General features: G+C 43.2%; 1 protein-coding gene and 1 long non-coding RNA gene across 4 annotated transcripts; both read left to right on the forward strand.

The window, feature by feature from the left end:
• The first annotated feature begins 3348 nt into the window (after window positions 1-3348).
• Window positions 3349-9802, forward strand: LOC106611754 (neuronal PAS domain-containing protein 4A-like). Its single transcript, XM_014212297.2, is given in 9 exon segments — window positions 3349-4114; window positions 4598-4761; window positions 4885-4987; window positions 5105-5414; window positions 5553-5662; window positions 5861-5996; window positions 6122-6890; window positions 6892-7846; window positions 7969-9802. Coding segments are annotated over 9 exon segments (2751 nt in total). The 5' UTR covers window positions 3349-3939; the 3' UTR covers window positions 7998-9802.
• A 6004-nt stretch (window positions 9803-15806) lies between these two features.
• LOC106611753 (uncharacterized) lies at window positions 15807-19023 on the forward strand. 3 transcript variants are annotated; one of them, XR_001330161.2, is made up of 6 exons: window positions 15807-16096; window positions 17179-17647; window positions 17856-17974; window positions 18124-18217; window positions 18471-18577; window positions 18839-19023. It is a non-coding gene; the product is annotated as an uncharacterized lncRNA (long non-coding RNA). The 3 variants fall into 3 exon arrangements; XR_001330162.2 differs by lacking the exon at window positions 18471-18577 and having other exon boundaries at window positions 17179-17277; window positions 17531-17647; XR_001330159.2 differs by lacking the exon at window positions 18471-18577.
• The last annotated feature ends 7350 nt before the right edge of the window (window positions 19024-26373 follow it).

Genomic DNA, 26373 nt, shown 5'->3' on the forward strand with positions numbered 1-26373 from the left:
GTTTTATATCTTTCAAGGTGTCAGCCACAGCCACAGATGTGGAGGGATCAATTCAACCTGCCGGACTCACCAAGACTGATTGTTCAAGGTAGTGTATCCAATAAGACTTTCTGTGTGAGTAATTATTTTTAGACAGGGCCTTACAATAGCAATGTTTCACAGAGCTAATTGTGAAACATAAATGTGATCTGATTTCAGGTGACACAATGACCCTTATTAAAGCTTGAGTATGTCATTTTGGGAAGGGCATAATTGGAAATCTGGGAATAGGACAAAATATCCATTGAGATCTTTTCTAACCATAATCTCACATAAATAAAAAGTCAAATTACCATTCCCAAAATGACATACTCTGCGTTTAACCTGGGAGTGAATGTCACGTCCTGACCATAGTAAGAGGTTATTTTCTATGGTAGAGTAGGTCAGGGGGTGTTTTGTGTTTTTCTATGTTTAAGTTCTAGTTTTTCTATTTCTATGTTGTTGTTTTTGGGTTGACCTCCAATTGGAGGCAGCTGGTCCTCGTTGTCTCTAATTGGAGATCATATTTAAGTAGGGGTTTTTCTTCCTGGGTTTTTGTGGGTTATTTTATTTTGAGTAGTGTTTGTTTCTCTCTGCGTCACGGTTTGTTGTTTTGTCATATTCAGTTATTTATGTATTGCTAAGTTTCACGGATTAAATAAAATGTGCAACTACAACCACGCTGCACTTTGGTCTGCTCCTTTCGACAGCCGTGACAGTGAAGGTAATGATTTGCCTCCTAAGATAAGGCCAGGCAGACATGTTGCACAAAACTCTGTTGAGAGTAGGACTACTACCCTTCTTAGTAGGAAACAAGATATATTTTTTCTTTTTTTTGATTTGCAATGCGACAAATCGCACGGTCCTGTGTGGCTCAGTTGGTAGGGCATGGTGTTTGCAACGCCAGGGTTGTGGGTTCGATTCCCACGGGGGAAAAATAAAAAAAAATGTATGAAATGTATGCATTCACTACTGTAAGTTGCTCTGGGTAAGAGCGTCTGCTAAATGACTAAAATGTAAATCTAATTAGAAAGGTGTACAGGTACTGTCATAATCCAGAAAATTGCTGTTATTTATAAACAGTAAGTTATTGTAGTACAGCAACATGTTGTAATTATAATTTACAGTAAATTACTTGTTTTACAGTACTTTTACTGGCAACTTTTTTTGCCATTCATTTCCTGTCATTTCTACAGTTTTTACAGTGTACCTCCCTGACAACTTACATGGGAGAAAAGGCCCTTTTCACTCTACCCAGTGCTGAACATAGTGGTTGTAGCTCTCTTCATTCAGAAACTGTCTGTAATTGTATCCACAAAACAATAACACAGGTCAACAGTCAGTAAAGTATGACTAGAGAAGACAGACCAATGATGTAGGCTAATACAGATCCATTTGATCGTTCATGTACAGTATGCCATGTGGGAAGCTGTTCATATGCATTTGCGAAAAGTGCAAACTTCTATATGTCAATCCAATTGTGGGAAGCTGTTTATACTGCTCTGTCTCAAACGTTATCCATTGTTACTTTACCTTTCTGCATTTGCGGAAAGCAACATTTGATGAACGCCATCACTCTATGTGACAATTATTGTCTAGGTATACATATAGAGGAACATGCAGGTGTTTTGTTTAATGTTTAGGCGTAATAAACGCTCCTAGAGAGCGATGCAGCGCTACCGACAGCTGAAACGTCTATGTAGCTGTCCATGGTGCTGAAATATATTGCGGCCGCTCTAAAGCAAAGCATTTGCGGGGAAAGGGAAGGTCCGTGAAATCGAAGTTTGTGAACATGCAACATATATTTTGAGCCTGAAAAAAACCCATCTGTCTAAAAATAGGGACAATTGGAGATAGAAGCGGGGATGCGCCACTGAGTGCATGTGTCAGTTACGGGTAAGAGCTATTTATAGAAACGACGAGATTCATCTCTGCGCTCGTGCTCTGTTTGCAACAGGTGTGATGTTTGTGTGTGTCTGTGTGTGTGTGTGTGTTTAGGCCAATATACTTTGAGTATGCTATAAAATATATAAAATACTACAAAACGGTTTGTATGCTTCAAATATCACATTGACTATTTCCTAACTTTAACGCGCAGTAAGAACACCATTGCAAAATGGTTGCAACATACAAGGCTTCTCAGTTGGAAGGAACATACAGTTCCTTTCAAATCATTTCACAAAACATCACATTTCATCTCAAATTGAGCTTCCACAATTCACTGGATCCGACTGTCTTCTCACAGGTTTTTACACATCAGTGGTAGATGTAGATACGAATGACTGCTGCAAAGCCTCCATCCCCAAGCCTTCAAAGAATGTAGGCAACGTTTTATATGATAGTTTGATTGAAGATTATGTATTTTGGGCAAGAACAAAACTCTGGTCTTATCTGTTCAGCCCATAGAGAAAGGGTTGGGGTATGATCATGTTGTTTGGATTTATGTTTTTCGACAAAGCGAAAAAAAAACACAATTTGCAAAATATAAACACGGGTGCTTATAAGATGCAACTGTAACCTGTGAAAATGGTTACAAGGCTTTCCCAAATAATTCCCCGTTTGGATGCAATCCACGCCTAAGGTTTTCAACCAGAAGAATCAGCCAGGTTTCGATGCATAGACTAGACATAGCTCAGCATCACCCTTAGCTACATTCCACTCAAATTACCTTATAAGGAAGGATGTTGCAGTTTATGTAACATATAGGCTATACAGCGCGATTAGGCTGTTTCTCCTCTTCCTTTGCGCGTTAGCCCCGGAGGCACTGCGCTGCCTGACAACTGAATTTCAGTCAGAATGGTGGATTCCATTCATAAAAAGAGACTGAATTTGGTGATGTAACACTGCCCCACTGTCCCGCGTTTCTCCCTGAAGCAGTGAAGCAGACTTCCACCGATGCTAGAATCACTTTCTGCTGGAATATTGTTAATGTATAACCTTGGCATGCATCTGCATGCGTTACCCTAGAGGTCGACGGTGGACGGTTTTAAAGAAGGCATCGCATCGTTCATAATCATAACATTAAACATTATGAGCTAGTCTGGCGAGGCATAGATGCATTTGCATCATGTAGGCTACTGATAACCTAGCCTACACTAGAATTAGGAATGATACATTTTCAGAGAGGATCAATCGTTCCTCGGGTGCCAGACATAAAAACACATTTTCTCAGTTTCACTGCGCCCCCCCCCTCTCTCTCTCTCCCTCTCTCCCCTCCCTTACACCGGGGTCCGGTGACTCTGTCTACGTTTTACGTTTGTCTCCGCCCATTCCTCGGTTTTGTCCAAATCGGGCTTTTTGCGTCGCCGGAGCTCCCGATATCAAGCCAACGTCATCATTGGGTAGAGAGAAGAGCTGACGTCAGAAAAGAGTCACCAAAAGGAGAGGGTAGGAGCAGTAGGGGGGACGGGCAGAGGGAGAGAATTTCACCATTGCTAACATTGAATGCCCCTCCGCCCCCCTTCTCTCTAGCCCCCCTCTTCCTACAACGTCGGTGTTGGCGCGTTGGGAGCCCCCCTTCGTCACCGGAATCCCAGCCTATATAACTTACTCGAGAGCAGAGTCCCTCCACCAGATTTACGGGATCCGGATATCTGGGCGAGAGACGGCTACTACAGCCGCCGAATCAGTCACACTCTGAACCGGTGGAAAGCCATCCAGCGGCTAGCCAGCAACCTTACTGGACGCTGTGGCGGAACCGAAGAGGAAAAAATAACGGATAGGAGAAGGTCTGAAGCCTTACCCTGGAACAAGCTGAGATGAAATTCCAATAGTAAAACGACAAGGTTATTACTACTAGCCTTTCTCTGACACCTCATCTTGGGAGAAAGAGACTCAGACCTCATTGACGCAACGGTCAATATTCCGTTGAGTTTCACCTTTAAGTCCAGGGAATTTAGCCAACCACTATAACAGGCTACAATGTATCGATCAACGAAGGGCGCGTCGAAGGCTCGAAGGGACCAAATCAACGCGGAGATTCGGAACCTGAAGGACTTGCTTCCCATATCCGATGCGGAAAAGGCACGGCTTTCATACCTACATATCATGTCCCTTGCCAGCATGTACACCAGAAAATCGGTCTTCTTCTCTCAAGGTAAGCGCGACTTAGCTTATAACAGACAAGTTCAAATACACTCAGTGTATAACCCATAGCCTGTTGATTCATAACTAAGAAATGCTTGTGAATGAAACATATACTGACAAACTGTTGCTTCCATCCGTCTGAGCTAGTTGCATGCTACCTTGGGCTTTCCGCTTGAATCAACAGGTGCCATATTTCTTGTCGAAAGAAACAGTTGATGAATTTCATGTCTACATGTGAATTATGTTGTTTAGGAATATATATTAGGAAATATTATCGTGCTTTGTTTGAGGTTCTGGCGTGAAAAACTATTTTAGAGCCGAGTGTCGCTATCTAGTGCTGAAACGCTTCTATCGCTGTCCATGGCACTGAAATCTAATGCGGCCGTTCTACAGCTATTGCAGGGAGCAGAAACGTTACCTTTGTGGTATGACATCCATTAGCTAGACAAAAGCATAATAAAAAAAAACATTTCCCATCATCTTTTGTTTTTAGAATCGGGATCCGCTGGCAGTCTCGATGAAAGCGCGAGGTTCCTGTCTTTCCACGAGCTGTCTGAGCTGGTGCAGGAGCTACCAGGGTTTCTGCTCCTGCTGACTGGGGAAGGCAAGCTGCTCTACCTGTCAGACAGCGTCTCCGAGCACCTCGGCCACTCCATGGTGAGTTCACGGGAGACCAGCTCATGTCTAAATAGCAAACTAGTAAATTAGCTGTAATTTAGATTTTGTCTCAGGGATTTCATGAGTATGCTAAATAAAAAGGACTCGTTCTCGATGTTTCAGGTGGATCTGGTTGCCCAGGGTGACAGTGTGTATGATATCATTGACCCTACTGACCACTTCATCATGAGGACCAACCTAGCCCCTCCTACATCACCTGACACAGGTAAGATGCGCCTCCATATTTCCAATGGTACAGAAACGGGTTACAAATGCCTCACATTTATATTACTCAGATCATTTCTGATATTCACAATTCCCCCTTTCCTCTTCTTTCTCTCAGATCGTCTATTCCGTTGTCGTTTCAACACTTCCAAGTCGGTGCGCAGGCAGAGTGCTGGGAACAAGCTGGTTCTGGTTCGGGCACGCTGCCCTTTCCCACCCTCCTCTTCTACCACCCCTAGCTCCTACTGGACATCCAATCCCGTCTGGATGTGCTTCTGTTCCCCTCTGGAGGCCGTCCCCACCCGCTCTGGTCCTGGGGGGGACCACGTTCCTGCTCTGATCCCTCCTGCTGCTGAGAACAACTTCTTCCTAGCCTCGTTCCATTCTCAACACAGCCGAGACATGAGGCTCCAGAACGCACAGGACAGGTGAGGTCACACCCACTGACCAGGCAACGCCACCTGTTGCTTTAGATCGTCTGAGTGATGGCATGACGTGTACGCTTTATAGTTAGAAGTATGTTGAAGACATAGACTTACCATGTCTTCTCTCCATCTTCCCTGTAGTGTCAGTGTTTACCTTGGCCTTGATGTGTCAGCCCTGAGGTCTCGCTCCTGGTACAGCCTCCTCCACCCACAGGACCTGTCACACGCCTCCACTCAGCACTGCAGCCTGTGTAAGTACCAATTCAGTTCACCACACAACAACCACACACAGACGCACCAACACACATCAACACAAATGCGAACTCATTTATACTGCATCCACTATTACATGGATCAAACTTCACTACAAACCCACCATTAAAGTTCTGTGACGTGATCAGTTCCAGAACACAGTCTGATGTCGATGTTCTCTCTTTGTTCCCCCACAGTGAGAGAGGGAGGAGAGGGTAGATCTGAGATGGTGGTACGGGTGGAGTCTGCAGACCACTCCTGGGTCTGGCTCTACATGGTACTGCAGCTGGAGGCAGGAGACAGCCCCATCAGCAGCAACAACTACATCATCAGGTACTACCTCTACCCTATGACAGATCATCACAACACATTTTCAATAGATATAAAGAAGGTTGCAAAGAGCACAAGGTAATCTTACTAACCATTTCCATCTTTCTCTCTTTCTGTTTCTCTCTCAGTGAGGCGGAGGCGTGGTCAGTGAGACAGCAGCTGAGCACAGAGCAGACCCAGCTGACCCTGGTACTGAGTACCAGTACCTCCCGCCAGGACAGCCTGAGCCTGTCCAGCCCAGACCAAGTCTTCACCCCAGGCAGCAGTGGCCTCTCAGCACAGTCCTTTGACTTCAGCATGACTGTGTCCAGCAGTGTGGGCTCCTCAGACGAGACAGGGGGCGCCACCACTGAGCCCATGCAGGTGGAGGGCGACCCTCGCTCAAGTATTTCCTCTATTGAGGAGGAGAGCTTCTTCCAGCAGCAGCAGATGCCTGCCCCTGTCCAAAGCCGCTCTGCTGCCTCCTCCCCCACCCCAGTTACCGTTGCAACGGTAGCAGACCTGGACTTCCTCACTCAGAACATTCTCCTGCCCCCCTCCTTCCAGCTCGAGCCCCCGCTGCCCGCCCTCCCCCTTCCACTCCCCCCTGTGCCCACCTCCCAGGAGCAGCAGACCAAAGAGTTTGTGTGTACGCCCCCCTACACACCCCAGCTGGGCGGGGGCAGCTTCCTGTTCGGCGAGCCCCTCTTTAGCTTCGACCCCACAGGCACCACCACCCCCCCTCCCTCCACCACCACAGCTACAGCCACCACCTCCATCGCTCCCTCCCTCTCCCCCTCCGCCCCACCCACCACAGCCTCCAGTCCTGCTCCCCCCTCCTCCCTGTGCCTCACTGGCCCCTCCACCGACCTGTTCTTCCCTACCGATCCCTGCAGTGGCTCTCTCTATGAGAAGCTACCCCCCCACCCCTGACAGCCCTGGGGATGGGGACTGCACAGTGATGACCTTGCCTGAGGTTCGGGGACCCCTGTATGTAGATGTCCCTTTAGGGCCCTTTCACTACCCCCTCGAGGGCCTCCTCACCCCAGAGGCCTCCCCTGGTAAACAGCCTGGTCTCTCTTTCTTCTCCCTGGAGAGAGAGAGGGATAAGGAGAGAGCAGAGATCTCCCTCTTAGCTCAGCACATCAGCTCCTTAGCAGAGGGATTCTACCTGGATCCTCTCTTATCCAAGCTATCCCCTCCTTCCATGTCCCCCTCCTCCTCCCCTCCCCCCCCGACCCTCTCACCATCCGTAGCCACCGCTGGTGTTGACTCTATCCACATGCTGAGAGAGTTTTACCCCGTTAAAGTGTGGAAAGGCCTGGACTTCCCCGTATTCCAAGATGATGATGACTCTCTGTTTGAAGAGAGCATCTTAGAAGCCCTGCTCCAGGACTTCTCCGCCCCTCTGCCCCTCTCCCCCTCCATCTCCCCATCCTCTCCTCCCAACCCAGTGTGCTGGCACTCACCCTCCCACTTTGAGGGGGTCAGCCACTTCTGTAGCGTCCAATCGGCGCACTGTTACCCCACGGCCAGGTGCGGGGCGACATTGGCCGGCGAGGCCAGGGCGATGGCAGAATGGGAGGGGCTGGGGGAGGAGCCTATGGAGATCGAGGTGGCGTCATCACCTCTGTCTTCCTGTTCCTCCATCCCAGCATCCCCTCCCTTGCGACTCACTGCCTCCCCCACCTCCGGCCCCTCCACGCCCGTCGCCCCCAACACGCCCGCCGTGCCTTGCGCCCAGTCCCTCCTGGAGGAGCTGGCCGCCCTGGAACCCATGTTTGGGGCAGGTGCCTCGATCGCCCCCGGCTTGGGGCAGCAACCTGAGTTGTATCAACTCCAGTGTCACCAGCCGCCACAGTGCTTCCACAAAGGTGAGAATCATTCAGTTAACTTGTTCTACTGTCTTTCTCTGTTTGATAAATGGATTAAGATTTGTTAACCCTGAACATACCAGACTAATGTGCTCTTTCTCTTTGTCTCTTGTGTTTTTCAGATGGGAGTGGAAGTGTTCCCCCGTTCTAAAATAAGTCTGTGACTTACTTCATTAAGTATGGCATATTGTCATATTTCGTGGAGCTATTTTACTGAAAAGTAAAGATGATTTAAGTGTATAAATATATACATAATGTATACTACTAAAGGACTTTATTTCCTACATGTCTACTGAGAACAAATATTGCCTTCATATTTTTGTTTATTTATTTATTAATTCATGTATTTCAATTTTTCTTTTGAAATCAACAATTTCACATTTAATTTCAACATTGACATAATGGTGCAATATTTACCAACCGTATGTACCCATGACGGACTGAGTTTTGGGTCCATTTGGTGTAACATGAGCTTCAGATTTGATCAGTCAGAGACGGAACAAAATCTCTGACCTTGTAAAGCGCCGTTTAACTTCCAGACCGCATTTGTATTCACTCATAGTGAAAAACCTGTTGCGAACCAAAAAAATGAGAATACCTTCTTTGATATTTCAATAGAGAAATGACTTAGATCATTATTGCTTGTAATGCAGCATCTCAAACTCAAATCACAAATGTGGTGAAAGTCTATGTTTACAAAAATCTCTACTGACCTGGTCCAACCACTGACAGTAGCTGATAAAAGGGGACCAGATTTACTCTCTCACATCCTCAATATTCAGTTTCCAGAGAGACACATAGTTCTACTTAGACCTTATTGTATTCCTCTCTTGTCATAGCTTGAAAGGCCATGTCTAAACATACAAATACTGTAGTCAAACTAACCTAATACTTTGAGCTTTGAGTTTGCAGCTGAACACTTTAAAACATTTGACTTCATGTTATTTCTCCATTACAAACTTGTGTATCAATGTGATGGTGTGCAAAAAAACAACAACAATACAAAACATGTGAAGACATAGGTCTTGGAATGTCCACACGCAAGAACGCATGACGGAGGTTTCTGGCATTTACCAGAAGGTGTTGTCGAATGGAAATCGTCTGGAAGTTACTCAACAACCGTGTGTGGTTCTGTTGTGTACAGGACCAGCACATTGTACATTAGACTCTGAATGTGGGCTCTTTAGGTCACCGTTTTCTTGGGCTTGGCTTCAAGGGCAGCTCTGCTGGATTTTCTTGCAGCATCAATATTTGCAATGCTGGCAGTTTATAGCGGCTCCTGTGTGCCTGGCATGGCCATGACCTGCTGAACTCTGAACTCTATCTGAACTCTTTCTCTATGTCCATGAACCAATGGACTGACAGTCACATCGTAGCTCTACTTGAGTTATGGTGTTGTGGGGCACAATACGCCTATGTGAATGACTATATGATTCTTCTTTTTTGAGAGGGGTTAGACAAAAATGGAAGTTTTGTTTTAAAAAATGACCTGAAAATAGTGTGATGGGTTACTATTTCTATTCAGTTCCTCCTAAGCGACACGGGTTGAGAATGGTACTATTCCCATGGTGTCGACGTGCTAACGTAGAGTTGTCTACGGTCAAGTAAAGGATTGATTCCTACGTTCTAGCTATTAAATGCTACGTTTAACATATGTGTAAGTATTATATTGTATGTGTTGAATTGAAAAATAAGAAACTGTTGATGTTCAATGCATAATGCATTATGTCTGTGGATGTATGCACATGCAATTTTTTGGAAGGGTTGTACATATTTGTACATTTGTATGAATACATCAGTCTGTACATATCAGAGATATTTCTATTGTTTAAGATGGACTATATACATGATGATATATTGAAGAATGGACATTGTGGATCAGTGTTCTCTTGTGTTGCTGAAAAGTGTATTTGGTTGTCAAACAAATGCATTTATATAAAAGTGCACTTAAAGCGGTTGGATCTCTTTGTGTCGTCACTTCCAGTCCACCTCCTCCTCCTCCTTCTACCTACTCTCATCATCATCCCCTCATCCCTCCCTCCTTCCTCTCTCCTCCCTCCCTCGCTCTCTCCTCCGTTTCTTCCCCTGGAGCTAGCTCCGCTCAGCAACAGCACTGACGCCACGATCTGACTCAGACTGACGCACACGCTCCACACCGAGGCTCTCACACACACAGGCACACACCACACACACACACAGTTGGCCTCCCACTCAAGCAGGCATGTTCACTTTGACACACACATTCACACAGGGGCGGACTGGGACCAAAAATCGTCTCTGGAATTTCTAACACGCCAGCTAATGTTTTTCCACCTGACCATTCCCCCCCCCCCCCCCTAAGCCCCCATTATTAGCCAGATATTTTGCAAAAAAATAAATAAATTAATAGTTAGACAGGCCCACAAGGCAAAACATTGACCAGCCCATATGACATTTGTCCGAAATACCAGATGGCCAGCCCGCCCCTGCACGCACACCCAATAGGAGCCCCCCCCATCTTTACAAATAGCAGCAGATCACACTCACTCAATGTACCTGCTACTCTGAGAGCGTGCTGTGATGGTGTCAGACTCCATATATAGGCATTCCTGTGTCGAAGCTCTGATTCAAGCAGCCCTCTTTCCTCAGCCTCCGATTCAGATGGGAGGGGGGACTGGGGGAGCCAGAGAGAGAGAAAGAGAGAGAGAAGGGAGAGAGGGGGGAGAAAAAAGAGAGCAGGAGAAGAGAGGAAGCCAAAACCAGAAAGAAAGAGGGACAGTCATGATGAATGTACTATAAATCACTAACTAGTACCCAGTGAAAGCTCTGTGCTCTTCACATCATGGAGGGCACATTTTGGTGAAATCACTAACGTTACATGAGTGATGGGCATTGCCATGTTACTGTGTAAATGCATCCTGCCACCTCCCCAGGTCCCTCAAATCTAATTTCAAAAGCAGATCTGCAGGATAGGGTACAAATGTGAGACCTTTAATATCTTATATACTAAACCTGGAGAGACAAAGCATTGCCATACCAACATTTTGTTTCAACACCAGACCAGTCACTGCAGTGAGCCTCCTGGAGATGAGAGCAGCAGAGATAGAATAGATTGTAGCTCTCTCCTGTCATCTTGTGGCCAAGCAAAAGTAGTGCATTTTCAAACTCTTCAACTCATTGAAAAAGAAAAGTATCGTCCTCTCACTGTCAACTGCGTTTATTTTCAGCAAACTTAACATGTGTAAATATTTGTATGAACATAACAAGATTCAACAACTGAGACATAAACTGAACAAGTTCCACAGACATGTGAGTAACAGAAATGGAATAATGTGTCCCTGAACAAAGGGGGGTCAAAATCCAAAGTAACAGTCAGTATCTGGTGTGGCCACCAGCTGCATTAAGTACTGCAGTACATCTCCTCCTCATGGACTGCACAAGATTTGTCAGTTCTTGCTGTTATACGTTACCCCACTCTTCCACCAAGGCACCTGCAAGTTCCCAGACATTTCTGGGGGGAATGCCCATAGCCCTCACTCTCCGATCCAACAGGTCCCAGACGTGCTCAATAGGATTGAGATCCGGGCTCTTCGTTGGCCATGGCAGAACACTCACATTCCTGTCTTGCAGGAAATCACGCACAGAACAAGCAGTATGGCTGGTTGCAATTGTCATGCTGGAGGGTCATGTCAGGATAAGCCTGCAGGAAGGGTACCACATGAGGGAGGAGGATGTCTATCCTGGAACGCACAGCGTTGAGATTGCCTGCAATGACAACAAGCTCAGTCTGATGATGCTGTGACACACTGCACCAGACCATGACGGACCCTCCACCTCCAAATCGATCCCGCTCCAGAGTACAGGGCTCGGTGTAATGGTCGTTCCTTCGACGATAAACGCAAATCCGACCATCACCCTTGGTGAGACAAAACCACGACTCGTCAGTGAAGAGCACTTTTTGCCAGTCCTGTCTGGTCCAGCGACGGTGGGTTTGTGCCCATGGGCGACGCTCTTGCCGGTGATGTCTGGTGAGGACCTGCCTTACAACAGGCCTACAAGCCCTCAGTCCAGCCTCTCTCAGCCTATTGCGGACAGTCTGAGCATCGCTTTATTTACTTCCATGGGGCAGAGAGAAAAAAAATCATTTATAAAGCTAATTTCCTACAATTCTACACATTTTGCCATGACTTATACCATGCTCATATTTGGTATCTTATTAGGATTCCCTTTAGCTGTTGTGAAAGCAGCATCTACCCTTCCTGGGGTCCACACAGAACATGAAACATGACATAACATACAGAACATTAATAGATAAGAACAGCTCAAGGACTGAACTACATATATTTAAAATCGATGCATATAGCCTACATGTCAATACATACTGTACACAAAAAATAATTAGGTCAAATAAGGGAGAGCTATTGTTGCTTTAACTGTTTGTTTAACTCAGGTTTGCTGTTCATTTGAGAAACATGAAATGGAAGATATTTTCATGCAATAATGGCTCAATATTATATTGTACACTTTCTTGAACTTGCTCTGGATTTGGGGACTGTGAAAAGACCCCTGGTGGCATGTCTAGTGTCAGAGCACATTAATATTTCTCATAAAAAGAGAAGTAATACAGTCAGACTCTCCTCAACTCTTAGCCAAGAGAGACTGGCATGCATAGTACTTATATTAGCCCTCTGATTCCAATGAAGAGAAAGACGTACTGCTCTGTTCTGGGCCAGCTGCAGCTTAACTAGGACTTTCTTTGCAGGATTTGACCACATAACTGGACAATAATCAAGATAAGACAAAACTATAGCCTGCAGGAGTTGCTTTTTGGAGTCTGGTGTCAAAAAAGCAGAGCATCTCTTTATTATGGACAGACCTCTCCCCATCTTTACAACCATTGAATCTACAGTGCTGTGAAAAACTATTTTCCCCCTTCCTGATGTCTTATTTTTTTGCACATTTGTCACACTTAAATGTTTCAGATCAAACAAATTTAAATATTACACAAAGATTACCCAAGTAAACACAAAATGCAGTTTTTATGTGATGATTTTATTTATTAAGGGAAAATAACTATCCGAACCTTCATGGCCCTATGTGAAAAAGTAATTGCCCCCTAAACCTAATAACTGGTTGTGCTTCCCTCAGCAGCAACAACTGCAATCAAGCGTTTGCGATAACTAGCAATGAGTCTTTCACATCGATGTGGAGGAATTTTGGCCCATTGTTCTTTTCAGAATTGTTTTAACTCAGCCACATTGAAGGGTTTTCGAGCATGAACCGCCTTTTTAAGGTCACGCCACAGCATCTCAATCGGATTCAAGTCCGGACTTTGACTCGGCCATTCCAAAACCATATATTTTTTTTAAGCGATTCAGAGGTGGACTTGCTGGTGTGTTTCGGATCATTGTCCTGCTGCAGAACCCAAGTGCGCTTCAGCTTGAGGTCACGAACTGATGGCCGGACATTCTCCTTCAGGATTTTTTGGTAGAGAGCAGAATTCATGGTTCCATCAATCACAGCAAGTCATCCAGGTCCTGAAGCAGCAAAGCAGCCCCAGACCATCACACTACCACCACCACCATATTTGACTGTTGGCATGATGTTCTTTTTCTGAAATGCTATGTTACTTTTACGCCAGATGTAACGGGACGCACACCTTCCAAAAAGTTCAACTTCTGTCTCGTCAGTCCACAGAATATTTTCCCAAAAGTCTTGGGGATGATCAAGATGTTTTTTTGCCAAAAGTGAGACGAGTCTTTATGTTCTTTTTGGTCAGCAGTGGTTTTCGCCTTGGAACTCTGCCATGGATGCCTTTTTTGCCCTGTCTCTTTCTTATGGTTGAGTCATGAACACTGACCTTAACTGAGGCAAGTGAGGCCTGCAGTTCTTTAGATGTTGTTGTGGGTTCTTTTGTGACCTCTTGGATGAGTCGTCGCTGCGCTCTTGGGGTAATTTTGGGTGGCCGGCTACTCCTGGGAAGGTTCAGCACTGTTCCAAATTTTCTCCATTTGTGGATATTGGCTCTCACATGGTTCGCTGGAGTCACAAAGCTTAAGAAATGGCTTTGTAACCCTTTCCAGACTGATAGATGTCAATTACTTTGTTTCTCATCTGTTCCTGAATTTCTTTGGATCGAGTCATGATGTCTTGCTTTTTGAGATCTTTTGGCCTACTTCACTTTGTCAAACAGGTTATATTTAAGTGATTTCTTGATTCAACAGGTCTGGCAGTAATCAGGCCTGGGTGTGGCTAGTGAAATTGAACTCAGCTTTCCAAAATATGCGAATAACCACAGTAAATTCATGATTTAACAAGGGGGGGGCAATTACTTTGTCATGTAGGGCCATGAAGGTTCGGATAGCTTTTTTCTCTTAATAAATAAAATTATTACTTAAAACCTGTATTTTGTGTTTATTGGGTTATCTTTGTGTAATATTAAAATGTGACCAATGTGCAAAAAAACAAGACATCAGGAAGGGGGCAAATACTTTTTCACAGCACTGTATATCTTTTGACCATGAAAGTTTAAAATCTAAGGTAACACCAAGTAATTTAGTCTCCTCAACTTGTTCAACAGCCACACCATTCATTACCAGAACTTCGGGAATGATTTGTACCAAATACAATGCTCTTAGTTTTAAGGATGAACATTTAAGGATGTTCACCTGTTTATTACTGGCCACCCATTCCAAAACAGACTACAACTATGTTAAGGGTTTAAGTGACTTCTTCCCACCACTGTCAATATGCTTTAGGCTCCTGAGTGGGGCAGCGGTTTAAGGCACTGCATCTCAGTGCTTGAAACGTCACTCCAAACACCCTGGTTTGATTCCAGGCTGTATCACAACCGGCTGTGATTGGGAGTCCCATAAGGCGGCACACAATTGGCCCAGCGTCGTCCGGGTTTGGCCGGTGTAGGCTGTCATTGTAGATAAGAATTTGTTCTTAACTGACTTGCCTAGTTAAATACATAAAAAATAAATAATAATCAGCTGTGGTTGCTGATGCATATTTGGTTGAATCATCAGCATACATGGACACACAGGCTTTGTTAATGCCAGTGACAGGTCATTGGTAAAAATAGAAGAGTAGAGGGCCTAGAGAGATGTCCTGCGGTACATTAGAGAATCTTCCATTAAAGAAAACCCTGGAACTAGTGCTTGGTTGCACAGCTTTTGGCCAATATAACTGCAGACAAATGCTTCTTGTAGCCATCAATGAGCTTGCTGCACCTTTCTACTGGCAATTTGGCCCACTCTTCAGCAGCAAACTGCTCTAATTCTTCAATGTTTAAAAGTTGTGGGGTTTCCAGCAGGACATTAACCCGAAACACACATCAAAAAGCACCTAGGAATGGTTCAAGAAAAAACACGGGACTGTTCTAGAGTGACCAGCAAAGAGTTCAGATCTGAATCACATCCATAACCTATGGTGAGATCTGAAAACAGCAGATGGTGGAGGGCACCCCTCAAACATTGAACAATTACAGTAGTTTGCTGCTGAAGAGTGGGCCAAATTGCCAGTAGAAAGGTGCAGCAAGCTCATTGATGGCTCCAAGAAGCATTTGTCGGAAAAGCATTTGTTATATTGGCCAAAAGCTGTGCAACCAAGCAGTAGATCCGGGGTGCCAACAATTTTGTCCCAAACATTTCTCTTTATTTTCTCAATTAAAATTGTAAACTTAAGTTTACAAAAATAAATGTGGTTCTGCAATGTTGAAAATCCAATAACTAGGTGCTGAGACCAAGAGTTGTATTTCAATTTCTACTTATTTTAGAAGAAATATGGAATTATTTATGTAAAGTGAAAGGCTTCGTGACCCTAAGCTTCATGACCCTTGTGCCTGGAAATGGCATTGCGGAAATGCGTTTGCAAGAAATGAGACTGTCCTCTATCTATCATAGAGATAGATAGAGGACTCATCTTTGTATCTGTGCCATTATAGAATACCACAGTATGAGTCACAATACCCATTAAACCTAGTGGTCAAACATGGACATTTTCCCAATAATTTTTCCACAATTCAACACTTAAAATAAGGACTGTTTCGTTTAGACTTACCTTGGTGTGACGTTTTGATAACCGTGTTACTCTCTCTCGGGCAAGGTGACTTTTAGAAATATTTTCACCTGTATTTACCCCCGAAAATGAAATGCTAATTATCTGCTAATGTGGCTATCATACAGAACTACAAATGCCTGAAATTAAGCTTCACGTCACTCAGCAGGCCCATGATGATCTGGACGAGACAGCCGAATTGAGGCAAAAGTAAGAATCTCTGGATTAACTATCTAATGTTAGCTACATTTAGTAATTAATAACTTGGCTAAATTAGTTTAAACTGACAATTATGTGAACTGTATAGGGCAAGTTTAAAATGTACACAATAAATGTTATCTAGTTAGGTAGCTTATGCTTAGCTAGCTATCAAAATTAGCCATCTATTTGTCTAGCCATTTAAATGCATGAGAAATTCGTAAAAACGAGTTAAGCTTTCTTTGGTTTTTATTAACTAACTAATTGAAATGGTGAAGCTAGGCATTCTTGATAACGTTTGTTTGTGTCTGTGGGTGAGGTGTGGGTAGCCTACTTTAAGTACTACTTGACTTGTAGATACCCTAGCTAGCTGTATTATTTTGGTCTGGCTTTTTGAGAGGCTTCAGAGATGAACTGATTAGCATCCTCTCTTGAGTCAACAGTGTGCTTACTTCACTGCAGGAAGACAAGCATGATCTGTTTGCTCTTACCGCCTGGTCAGCAGATCATTAGTATAGCTAGTAGGCAATACTGATGGAGGAAAAAAATTGATACAGTTACATATCACAATATTATTTTGGAAGATATTATATTGATACTTTGACTCAAAGGGGGGGTTGTTGTTGTTGCTAGATAACGTTAGCTGGCGCTAGTCTGCTGTACCTCCGCCAAAACAACAGTATTTTTCATACTATAGATTTTTCTCTATCTTCTTTTTAAATAGTAAGCCAGCGTGTTTTCAGCACTTTTATTTAATAATAAAAAAAAAATCTCATACTCTCTCATCTCTCTGCAGGAGACATATAGAGAGCAATATGTACATCAAATCTCAATAAAAATGCAGTATAGAATCGCAATGCATATAGAATTGTGAGAATCGCAATACATATTGTATCAGCACCTAAGTATCATGATAATATCGTATTGGGAGGTCCCTGAAAATTCTCAGCCCTAATATGCAACCTTATTTAGTCCTACCTGCTATGGTGGGTTTTAAATTAATTCGTATTCACACGTTTGTTTTTTTTAGGTAGAATTACTGTCATGTTATTGATGCCAAATTGCAAACCTTATTTGCACCTTCTCTATTCCAGAACCAATGGGTGGGCCTGAGTCTCATCACCTCTCAACTAGGCAAGCTGTTTCAACCTGGAACACTGTTCTCCTGCTTTGGTCTGTTTCAGTCATTGCAGGTAGTCCTGAAGAGCATGAATGTGTGAAGGGGTTTTGTTCCAGCCCAGCTCTAACACTTGATCAACATAATCTATTGATCGTAACCAACACAATGAATCACGGCGATAGGCTATGATTTGTAATCAGGTATGAGCTGGGCTGGAACAATAGCTTATACCCACGCCAGTCCTGCCATTCAGATCTAGAGATGTCGTTATTCTGTACTCCAGTAATTTAGATGGTATGATATATAACGTATGGTCCACTCTCAAGTTGAACTTGAACTTGTTGACTGATGCCAAGGCGGCAGCTGCTAAGAAGAAGGTAGCAGCTGCGGACCAGAAGACTGCAGCCGAGGCAGCACTGGTCCATACCTGCGCTGTCTGTCAGGTGAGTAGTATTGGATGGTACTGTATGTGCCTTCAGGTTCCTCTCCATGTGTAGGCTATTGGACTGGCCTGTGTGGCACAGTCTTTCATATGTGTGGTAGTTTGTTGCATCATATTCCTTAGTTTATCATCTGTGTCAACTTTGAATTCAATCTAAGCCACAGTTTGTTAACTTCCTCCATTTTTGTACTTGACCTTTATTGGCGCAGAACCCGAAGACATTCAAGCAGCACTCTGAGAACAAGCATCCCAAGTCTCCAACGGTCCCAGTACTGGTTGATGTGCAGGCCTAAGTGACCACACACGCTCAAATGGACCTAGAGCTGGGGTAAGATTCTTCCATCATTCACACACAGTAGACATACTGTAAACCTCCATGTTGTCAACAAAATGCTGTCCTCGGTGGTTAAGTTGTATTATGTCTGGCTCTGTGGAAATGCTGTGATCACTCATCGTCTTTAATGTTGCGATTCACAGACACACGATGACCACGATTTGAGTGCTGCAACTGAGACGGAATGACCATCGAGGGACACATGCTGAGACCCCGACTATACAGCGCTATGAAAAAGTATTTTCTCCTTTTCTAATTTTCTCTACTATTGTATATTTCTTTACACGAACGGTATCAGATCTTCAACCAAAACTTCACATCAGAAAAGGGAAGCTGAGTGAACCAATAACACAATCATTACATACTTATTTCATAAACAAAGTTATGTAACACCCAATGCCCCTGTCCCTTTAGCAGTGTTTGGTTTTCGCCAGGCATAATGGGATCCATGTCATCTAAAAACGTATTCTTTTGACTCATCTGTCCTTAGAACATTCTTCCAAGAGTCTTGATGATCATCCAGCGGCTTTTTCGCAAACTTCAGTCAACTTTGTGGATGAGATTATGTCTGGCAAAAACCAAACACTGCATTCCACAGTAAGAACTTCATACCAACGGTCAAGCATGGTGGTAGTGTGATGGTTTGGGGATTCTTTCCTTTCTCAGGACCTGGATGACTTGCCTTAATAGAAGGAACCTTGAATTCTTCTCTGTATCAGATTGTTGTGGGGGAAGTTTAGTATGTATGATCTATTAACATGAGGGGGGTGGGTTGATATAGTACCTAGTTTGAGTGTGCATTGATGGGAACAAGGTAGTAAAATGTTGGCTAATCACTGACTACTGTGTGTCCTAAAGACTAATCCTGCAGCTGATGATGATGAAGATGACACCAGCTTGACACCATCTTCAATAGCATAGAGCCTGTAGACCAGGGATTCCCAAGCCTTTTAGGCCCACGACCCCATTTTGATATCTGAAAACACTCACGACCCCAACCATGTGGAGAAAAATAAAATATTTGGGGCTATGGCAGTCAATTCAAAAACATTCTAACAGTATTTCTGAACGTCTTCTCAACTCACCATCACATACTTTTAATACTTGTCACATACTTTTAATGCGGGGTATGACAGTCAATTGCAAATTAGTCTGACATAAGATACATTATCTCACTACCACTAATGAGATTGGCGTGCCTGATGCATGTTGCGTCAGAGTTTCTCAAAGCCAGGGGGCGTTGTGGACAGTGCTCACCTAATCTCTGCTGTCACATCCAACCTGGATCGATATTTGGTATTAATACAGACGGGAGCACTGGATCCAGCTTCACACAGATTTGAGATGACGATGGGTACAATGAGTTTCATAGTGCTTTCAAGACAACTGGGAATTCTGAAAAATACAAGGTCAAATTATGACGTTAGTGATCTTCTGGTCGGAAAGTCGGAGCTCCAGAAAGAGGCCCGAGTTGGATGACCGTTCAAAACGATTTGGGAAGTAGGATTGGGAAGTACAGTAGATCCCAAAGTGCTCTTCCAAGCGTTGGAGGTGAGCAGTCATCACTCGTGTGTTACACTTACAGATGCTGTTTTCTGTGATAAACATGCCCAGCTGAGGGAAGGGGGCATGATTCACTTTAGAGAAGACTTTCTCTCCAATAAGAATTATTTCCTCTGAATCCACTGATTTGGTCACTCATCTGTAGAATGTTTCTGTATTTCCCCTGCATGCTTGCGTTCAGTTTCCCAAATATGTCTTGAGAGACATTTTCTTTTCATTACACAGAAAGTCAACCAAGTTTTTTTTTACATCCATTGTGAATGACAAAAGTTCCTCTCTCAATGTGAAAAATGTTTCCAACGCTCCCCCTCGATAACCACCAAGACTCGGTGTGAAACAGAACATCATCATATCTCCACATAGTTTAGTGATCAGGCATGCGCACAGTGGATGTGGGTTGATGTAGTTTACAATCAAAGTTTCCTGCTGCAGCATATCTGTATATCTGAGTACTGTGCTCAGCTCTTTTTCTGCCAGTTGCTCTCGGTGTATCATACAATGTGTCCACAAGGAGACACATTCATAACTAGAGTGCAGAGACCTGCCTGCCGTCCTGCTATGGATATAGCCCCATCTGTGCAATAGCACACAATTCTATCCCATGGAATCAGTTTTTTGTCAATATAGCCACGCAGCACACTGAAACTCCCCTCTGCCATTTCAAATAATATCAAATCAAATTGTATTGGTGACATACACGTGTTTAGCAGATGTTATTGCGGGTGTAGCGAAATGCTTGTGCTTCTAGTTCCGACAGTGCAGCAATATCTAACAAGTAATATCTAACAATTTCACAACATATACCCAATACACACAAATCTAAGTAAAGGAATGGAATTAAGAATATATAAATATATGGATGAGCAAGAAGGCTGTTGTGCCTTCTTCACCACGCTGTCTGTGTGGGTGGACCATTTCAGTTTGTCCATGATGTATATGCCGAGGAACTTGAAACATTCCACTTTTTCAATTGCTGTCCCGTCAATGTGGATAGTGCGGTGCTCCCTCTGTTGTTTCCTGAAGTCCACGATCATCTCCTTTGTTTTGTTTTGTTGAGGTTGAGTGAGAGGTTATTTTTCCTGGCACCAGACTCCCAGAGCCCTCACTTCCTCCCTGTAGACTGTCTCGTCATTGTTGGTAATCAAGCCTACTAGTGTTGTGTCGTCTGCAAACTTGATGATTGAGTTGGAGGCGTGCTTGGCCACGTAGTCATGGGTGAACAGGGAGTACAGGAGGGGGTACGCACCCTTGTGGGGCCCCAGTGTTGAGGATCAGCGAAGTGGAGGTGTTGTTTCCTACCTTCACCACCTGGGGGGCGGCCCGTCAGGAAGTCCAGGACCCAATTGCACAGGGCGGGGTTCAGACCCAGGCCCTCGAGATTAATGATGAGCTTGGAGGGTACTATGGAGGGTTACTATGGAGGGTTCATGCTCAGGAACCGTGAGACAGAACAATATGTCCTTGTGAATAGCTTCCCCCGACATGCATAGAGAACAAAGGCCAATGTATGGGTATCTCGGCCCTCACAGCTAATATCCGTTTGGAGCGCATAAACTGGGGAGAGTCGTTCAGTCTGAATTTCCTCTTGATTGCTAGCAATAGCATAAATTCTTTGTTTAACAGTGTTATCTGACAAAGTTATTGATGTGAGTTTCTGTGCCTCTGCCTCCCACACATTGTTTTCACCATATATATCAATTGCGAACGGTAATATCAAAGTCTTTGCAATAGTGTGTGATAGCAGGCCTAGCCATTCACCGTGGGAATCACTCGCTCTTAGGTTGAATTTGATCTTTCAGATTTGAATAATTTTAATTTAGATTAAGGTTAACCACATTACAATGATTTTCAGATACAAAGATTATATTATAATATATAAATCATTTGTAGTATACTCGTCGAACCTATTCACTCTATTGTTGTCAGTACTTGTCTACTCAAAAGCACAACTGTAGGTGCTCATACACAACAATACACGACTAGACTGTCTACAACTCAAACCCGTCTCAATGGCCTATTATTGCCTCTGAGTGTAGCAAAACACATACCAGTCTACTGTACCCTTTTTTGTTTACAAATGAACATGAGTTTTTGTACGATTTACACATCCACATGCTCAGTCTTCATGTTTTACACATCCTCATGATCAGTCTTTATGTCTTTCCAAGAGACGTGCAGTACCAACCAATCTTCTGCAAGAGGTCGAAGCAGCGGGTAGTGAAGAACATCGCCAAAGCTTGCTAAACCAGCTGCCATTACCCAAAACAATAAATAACAATTCTGGAACATTCAACCAACAACATCCATATTCAGTTAGACTGATGTTGTAGTATAATATAGAATGCCAAGTATGCTCACAACTGCATTGTGGTCTAGATATTGCTAGCTGTCGTACATATGTATATAATTGTTTCATATATTTTTTACTAGTGTACTGACAAGTGACTAAATGATTCCAGATGCATGGAGTTGGTGTATAATTTAAACTTGAATTTGTTGGCAAGTAAACATGTTTCAATAAAACAGTAGATTAGCCTGTCAATATAGCAAATAAGTAGACATGGCTTGTATTCAAGACAAAGTTGAATTGCTCTGAAGACCGAGGTGAGTTTACACAGCAGTATGCAGGAACACTTATGGCACTGAATATACCAAACATTAGGAATATTAAGTTGCACCCCCCTGTCCCCCTCTTGTTGGAGTGAACATGATGGCCCATGTTGACTCCAATGCTTCTGTTGGAGGTTGAAAAACTCTGCAGCGTTGCAGTTCTTGACACAAAACGGTGCGCCTGGCACCTACTACCATGCCCCATTCAAAGGCACGTCAGTCTTTTGTCTTGCCCATTCACCCTCTGAATGGCACACATACACAATCCATGTCTCTTAAAAATCCATCTTTAACCTGTCTCCTCCCTTTCATCTACACTGATTGAAGTGGATTTTACAAGTGACATCAATAAGGGATTATAGCTTTCACCTGGTCAGTCTATGTCATGGAAAGAGCAAGTGTTCTTCATGTTTTGCATACTCAGTGTATATACAATAGAATCAAAATATACTACTAATGCTTATAATAAATACTAGAGTTCTACAAAGGGAATTCTTGGGGTTGGTGTGTTTGGGTGGTGCAGTGAAGTGTTCGGAGTCACTTTGATACAAGGGGAGATTGTTTTGGGACCTTTCACATCTCCTCTTGAGATTCATCAACTTCTTTGTATCCAAGCGGCATTGTCTGTGAGTGAAAGACAAAATCGCTATTACACAGTCATGGACAATCATTGTGTACTGTCTGTATTCCTACTGTAGCAGCATGGTGTAGAATATGAGAAATCTCACAGACACACGTTAGCTAGTGTCGGGTCGCGTCAATTCGAATCTGGTATCAGAACAAAATAGTTAGCACAGAGTAACTTCTGATTTCTTTGTACTTTAATTAATGCAAACACTTGAATGGTAAATATGATGTTCGTATATACGGTCTCACTGTAACACCACGCAGGGCAGACAGAGAAGAGAACTACACATCCTTTGTTCTCCCTGAAATACTCTGACAGAGATATGTCATGACGTTGGCCTGTGGGTAAGGTTTATGACCCCCCCCCCCCATAAATACCTTTCTCCCTTCCCCTCTCTTTCTGACCCTACTGAAGGACTGTTGAATAGCCTGTGTTAAATATAGAGAGTCTGGGAACATCAAACAAACGGGGAAAAGGAACCATATTTTGGTAATAAAACCAGTTGGAAATATGCTTTGGAACTTAATGAGTATGGATGTCAGTTCGGTTCTCATCTGAGACATTATGACTGATGACAGGACGACATAAACTGCACCTGGGAAAGTATACACCCTCTAGTTATCAGAGTCACATGGAATTGTTATGCAATTGAAATGTTTGATATTGAAATTGTTTGTTAGGAGATTAAATGTAATTTTAGCTTCCAAATGAGAGAATTGAGTTTTCATAAGGAAAGTGCCCTGCTTGATCAGTGGCCCGCCCCTGTGAAGAGACAGGGGTTATAAACGATGAAACACATCCTTCCCCCTCTCCACTATATAAGCCTTTGACGAAAAGATAACCACATGTTCCAGTACGTGAGGTCTGCAGCCTCTGCGTTATAAGGACACACATGTCAAGTACAGAACTAAGCCAACCTCGGCGTGAGCTTTGGTGCCGAATGGTATGAACTTTGAGCTTATTCACTACAGAAGTTATACTTCCTAGCCGTTGAGTTAGCAGCGGCCGCTGTAGACGTGGGCTAGGAAAGGACGGACCATTGACATTCTTCCGAGGACAGGAAGATCTGTTGGCCAACCCGGCCAGCATCTACGGCCAATATACCGAAGCGCAGCTCAGAGTAAATATTTATTGCATTTTCCTTTTCCAAATGGGCGGTAATTTAGTAATGCATAAGATAATGTATTTACAATAGCATAGCTGCTGTTTCTTTGTTCCTAAGTCTTCCCGCTCTTTCATTCAAGCCCAACCCCCTTTCCTTTGTGTAACCAGCCATCATACAGGTTCCGTCCACCAGGGACGTTTTCTGTATGACATCATTTGTATTCTGTGTATTTGTAATTCTGTGTGATTAGTTTAGGTATTTAGTAAATAAATAATTAAACCCAATTTTGTATTGCTGATTCAACTTGTTAGCCAGGGTTCGTGAAGATAGCCAAGAATTTACAACTTTCATTATGAGACTGAAAATAAGATAAGAGTTAATATTGACTGCTATCGATGTAAAATATAAATAGGTCTTTAAGAGTTTATTCGGAAGATAACGGCTCTATAAACACTTCCGTGGTGTACCGACTTTCTAGTTAATTACATTTACATGATTAGCTTAATCAGGTAATATTAATTACAGAGAAAGAATTTTATAGGTTAGCATGTCATATCACTTAATCCGGCAGAGCCAAAGACACGACAGATAGTTCCTGCTCACTGCTGGCCTGTCAGAGGGAGGATGAGCATGGTTTAAACTTACTCATCCTATCGTTGGCGTGCAGGCTGGTCCCAGCCTCGTGACGCACTTCCTGTTGCCGGGTGTAGTTATTGTCTTTAGTAGTTGACTTATCTTGTGACTGCACAATGCACAGTTCTCTAAAACCCCTACACCCCCTTGTATGTACATTTCAAATATTGTAGCATAGCTTCTCTGTTATATTATATAGGTTATGCAAACAAATAACCAGTTCAATCCTAACACTAGCTAGCTACAACACAGGTATAGTTCCTCCCAGGCAAATATGAGTCATAAAGCCAGTCATTCCTTTACCCTCAGCCATCATCATCATCAAAACACTTCTCCAGTTTTTCTCCTAATGAGAGACACAGAGGCTAGCTAACTAACTAGGAATAACGTTAGATTATAGTCACAGGAGGCTGCTGAGGGGAGGACAGCTCATAATAATAGCTGGAATGGAGTGAAGGGAATGGTATTAACCACGTGGATAACATGTTTGATGTGTTTGATACCATTCCATTGATTCCATTCCAGCCATTACTATAAGCCCGTCCACCCCAATTAAAGTGCCACATGCCGCCTGTGATTAGAGTACATTTTAGGTATAGCAAACACAGCTACCTAACTAGCTAGCTAAATTTGGCTAGATTGGCTTGTAGTACCAGCAAGCAGGCAGGATGAAAACCACTACATTGACCATGATCCTTTGCTAGTTACAACCACATTCACCATGATCCATAGCGATTTATGGTGCCATTCAGCCAATGAGGTATATAAATCCTGGATCGCTGATGCTATTTTTTGGCCAATGAGAGGTCGATCATATTGGCATTCCTCAGAAAAGCAGTCCACCATAAGATTTAATGGAATTATACAGTATTTCATTTAAATGTTTAAAGTACAAAATTACATGTCCTTTAGTGGGGACAGTAACATTAGAACTTTCTAAAACTTATACTTTATGGAAAATATTTGTATATATTTTTTCATGTTTCTGTTTAGCTCACATAATTTAATTTAAAAGTATGCTTTAAGGTGTCTGTAAGAGAATAACCATGGTATAAAAAAAATGAGTAAGTGCATTTCTATAGTCGGAGCTATAGAAAGAGGGCCGAGTTCCCAAGTTGGAATTCAGAGTAGGATGACTGTTCAAATGGTTTTTTTCCCAAGTTCCCAGTTGTTTTGAACGCACTGAGGTCGGAAGTCTGAGATTTCCGAGGTCCCAGTTGTTTTGAACGCGGCATCTATAGTGTCTGTGACAGCATGAGCAGCCATTGAGGCTCTCTCTTTTGAAGTAGTACATTTTATTCTTCACGACTGGCTGATCCCTCCTGATAATCCGGTTGGACATGACTCCAACAGGGTCACCAGGAGGGATCAACCAATAAAGTTGGAAGTCCCACCCAGTTCACTACAATAAAATGGTGGAAACCCTCAATGGCATTGCCCATGCTAATATGACCTTTTTGGCCACTAGAGGCCTCTATCATTCTCTATGGTCCTTCTCCACTTGTACATCATCAGGCAAATTACATTTATAAGGGTGGAATCATAAAGTAAATGTGTAAAGTTATAAAAACTAATTTAACTAGCTGTGCAATATATTTTATAGTAAAAGGATAAGTAGTAAATATTTGTTAAGTGTATGCATGCTTTGCTCCTTTGAGAAAAAAATGCTGATTCAAAACAGGTGTGGTGGTATTAAAGGCCCAATGCCTTATAATCTTAATATAAACTAATTTCTGGTTAACAAGTACCTAACTTTTGTTTCACAATTTAAATTGTAAAAAAAAGACAAAAACAGCTTCTTAGCAAAGAGCCTGGTAGTGGTCTGAGTGATGGGCTTAATTGGACGAGCCTAAT

The sequence above is a fragment of the Salmo salar genome, chromosome ssa09 (assembly GCF_905237065.1).
Source record: "Salmo salar chromosome ssa09, Ssal_v3.1, whole genome shotgun sequence".
Classification (NCBI taxonomy): Eukaryota; Metazoa; Chordata; class Actinopteri; order Salmoniformes; family Salmonidae; genus Salmo; species Salmo salar.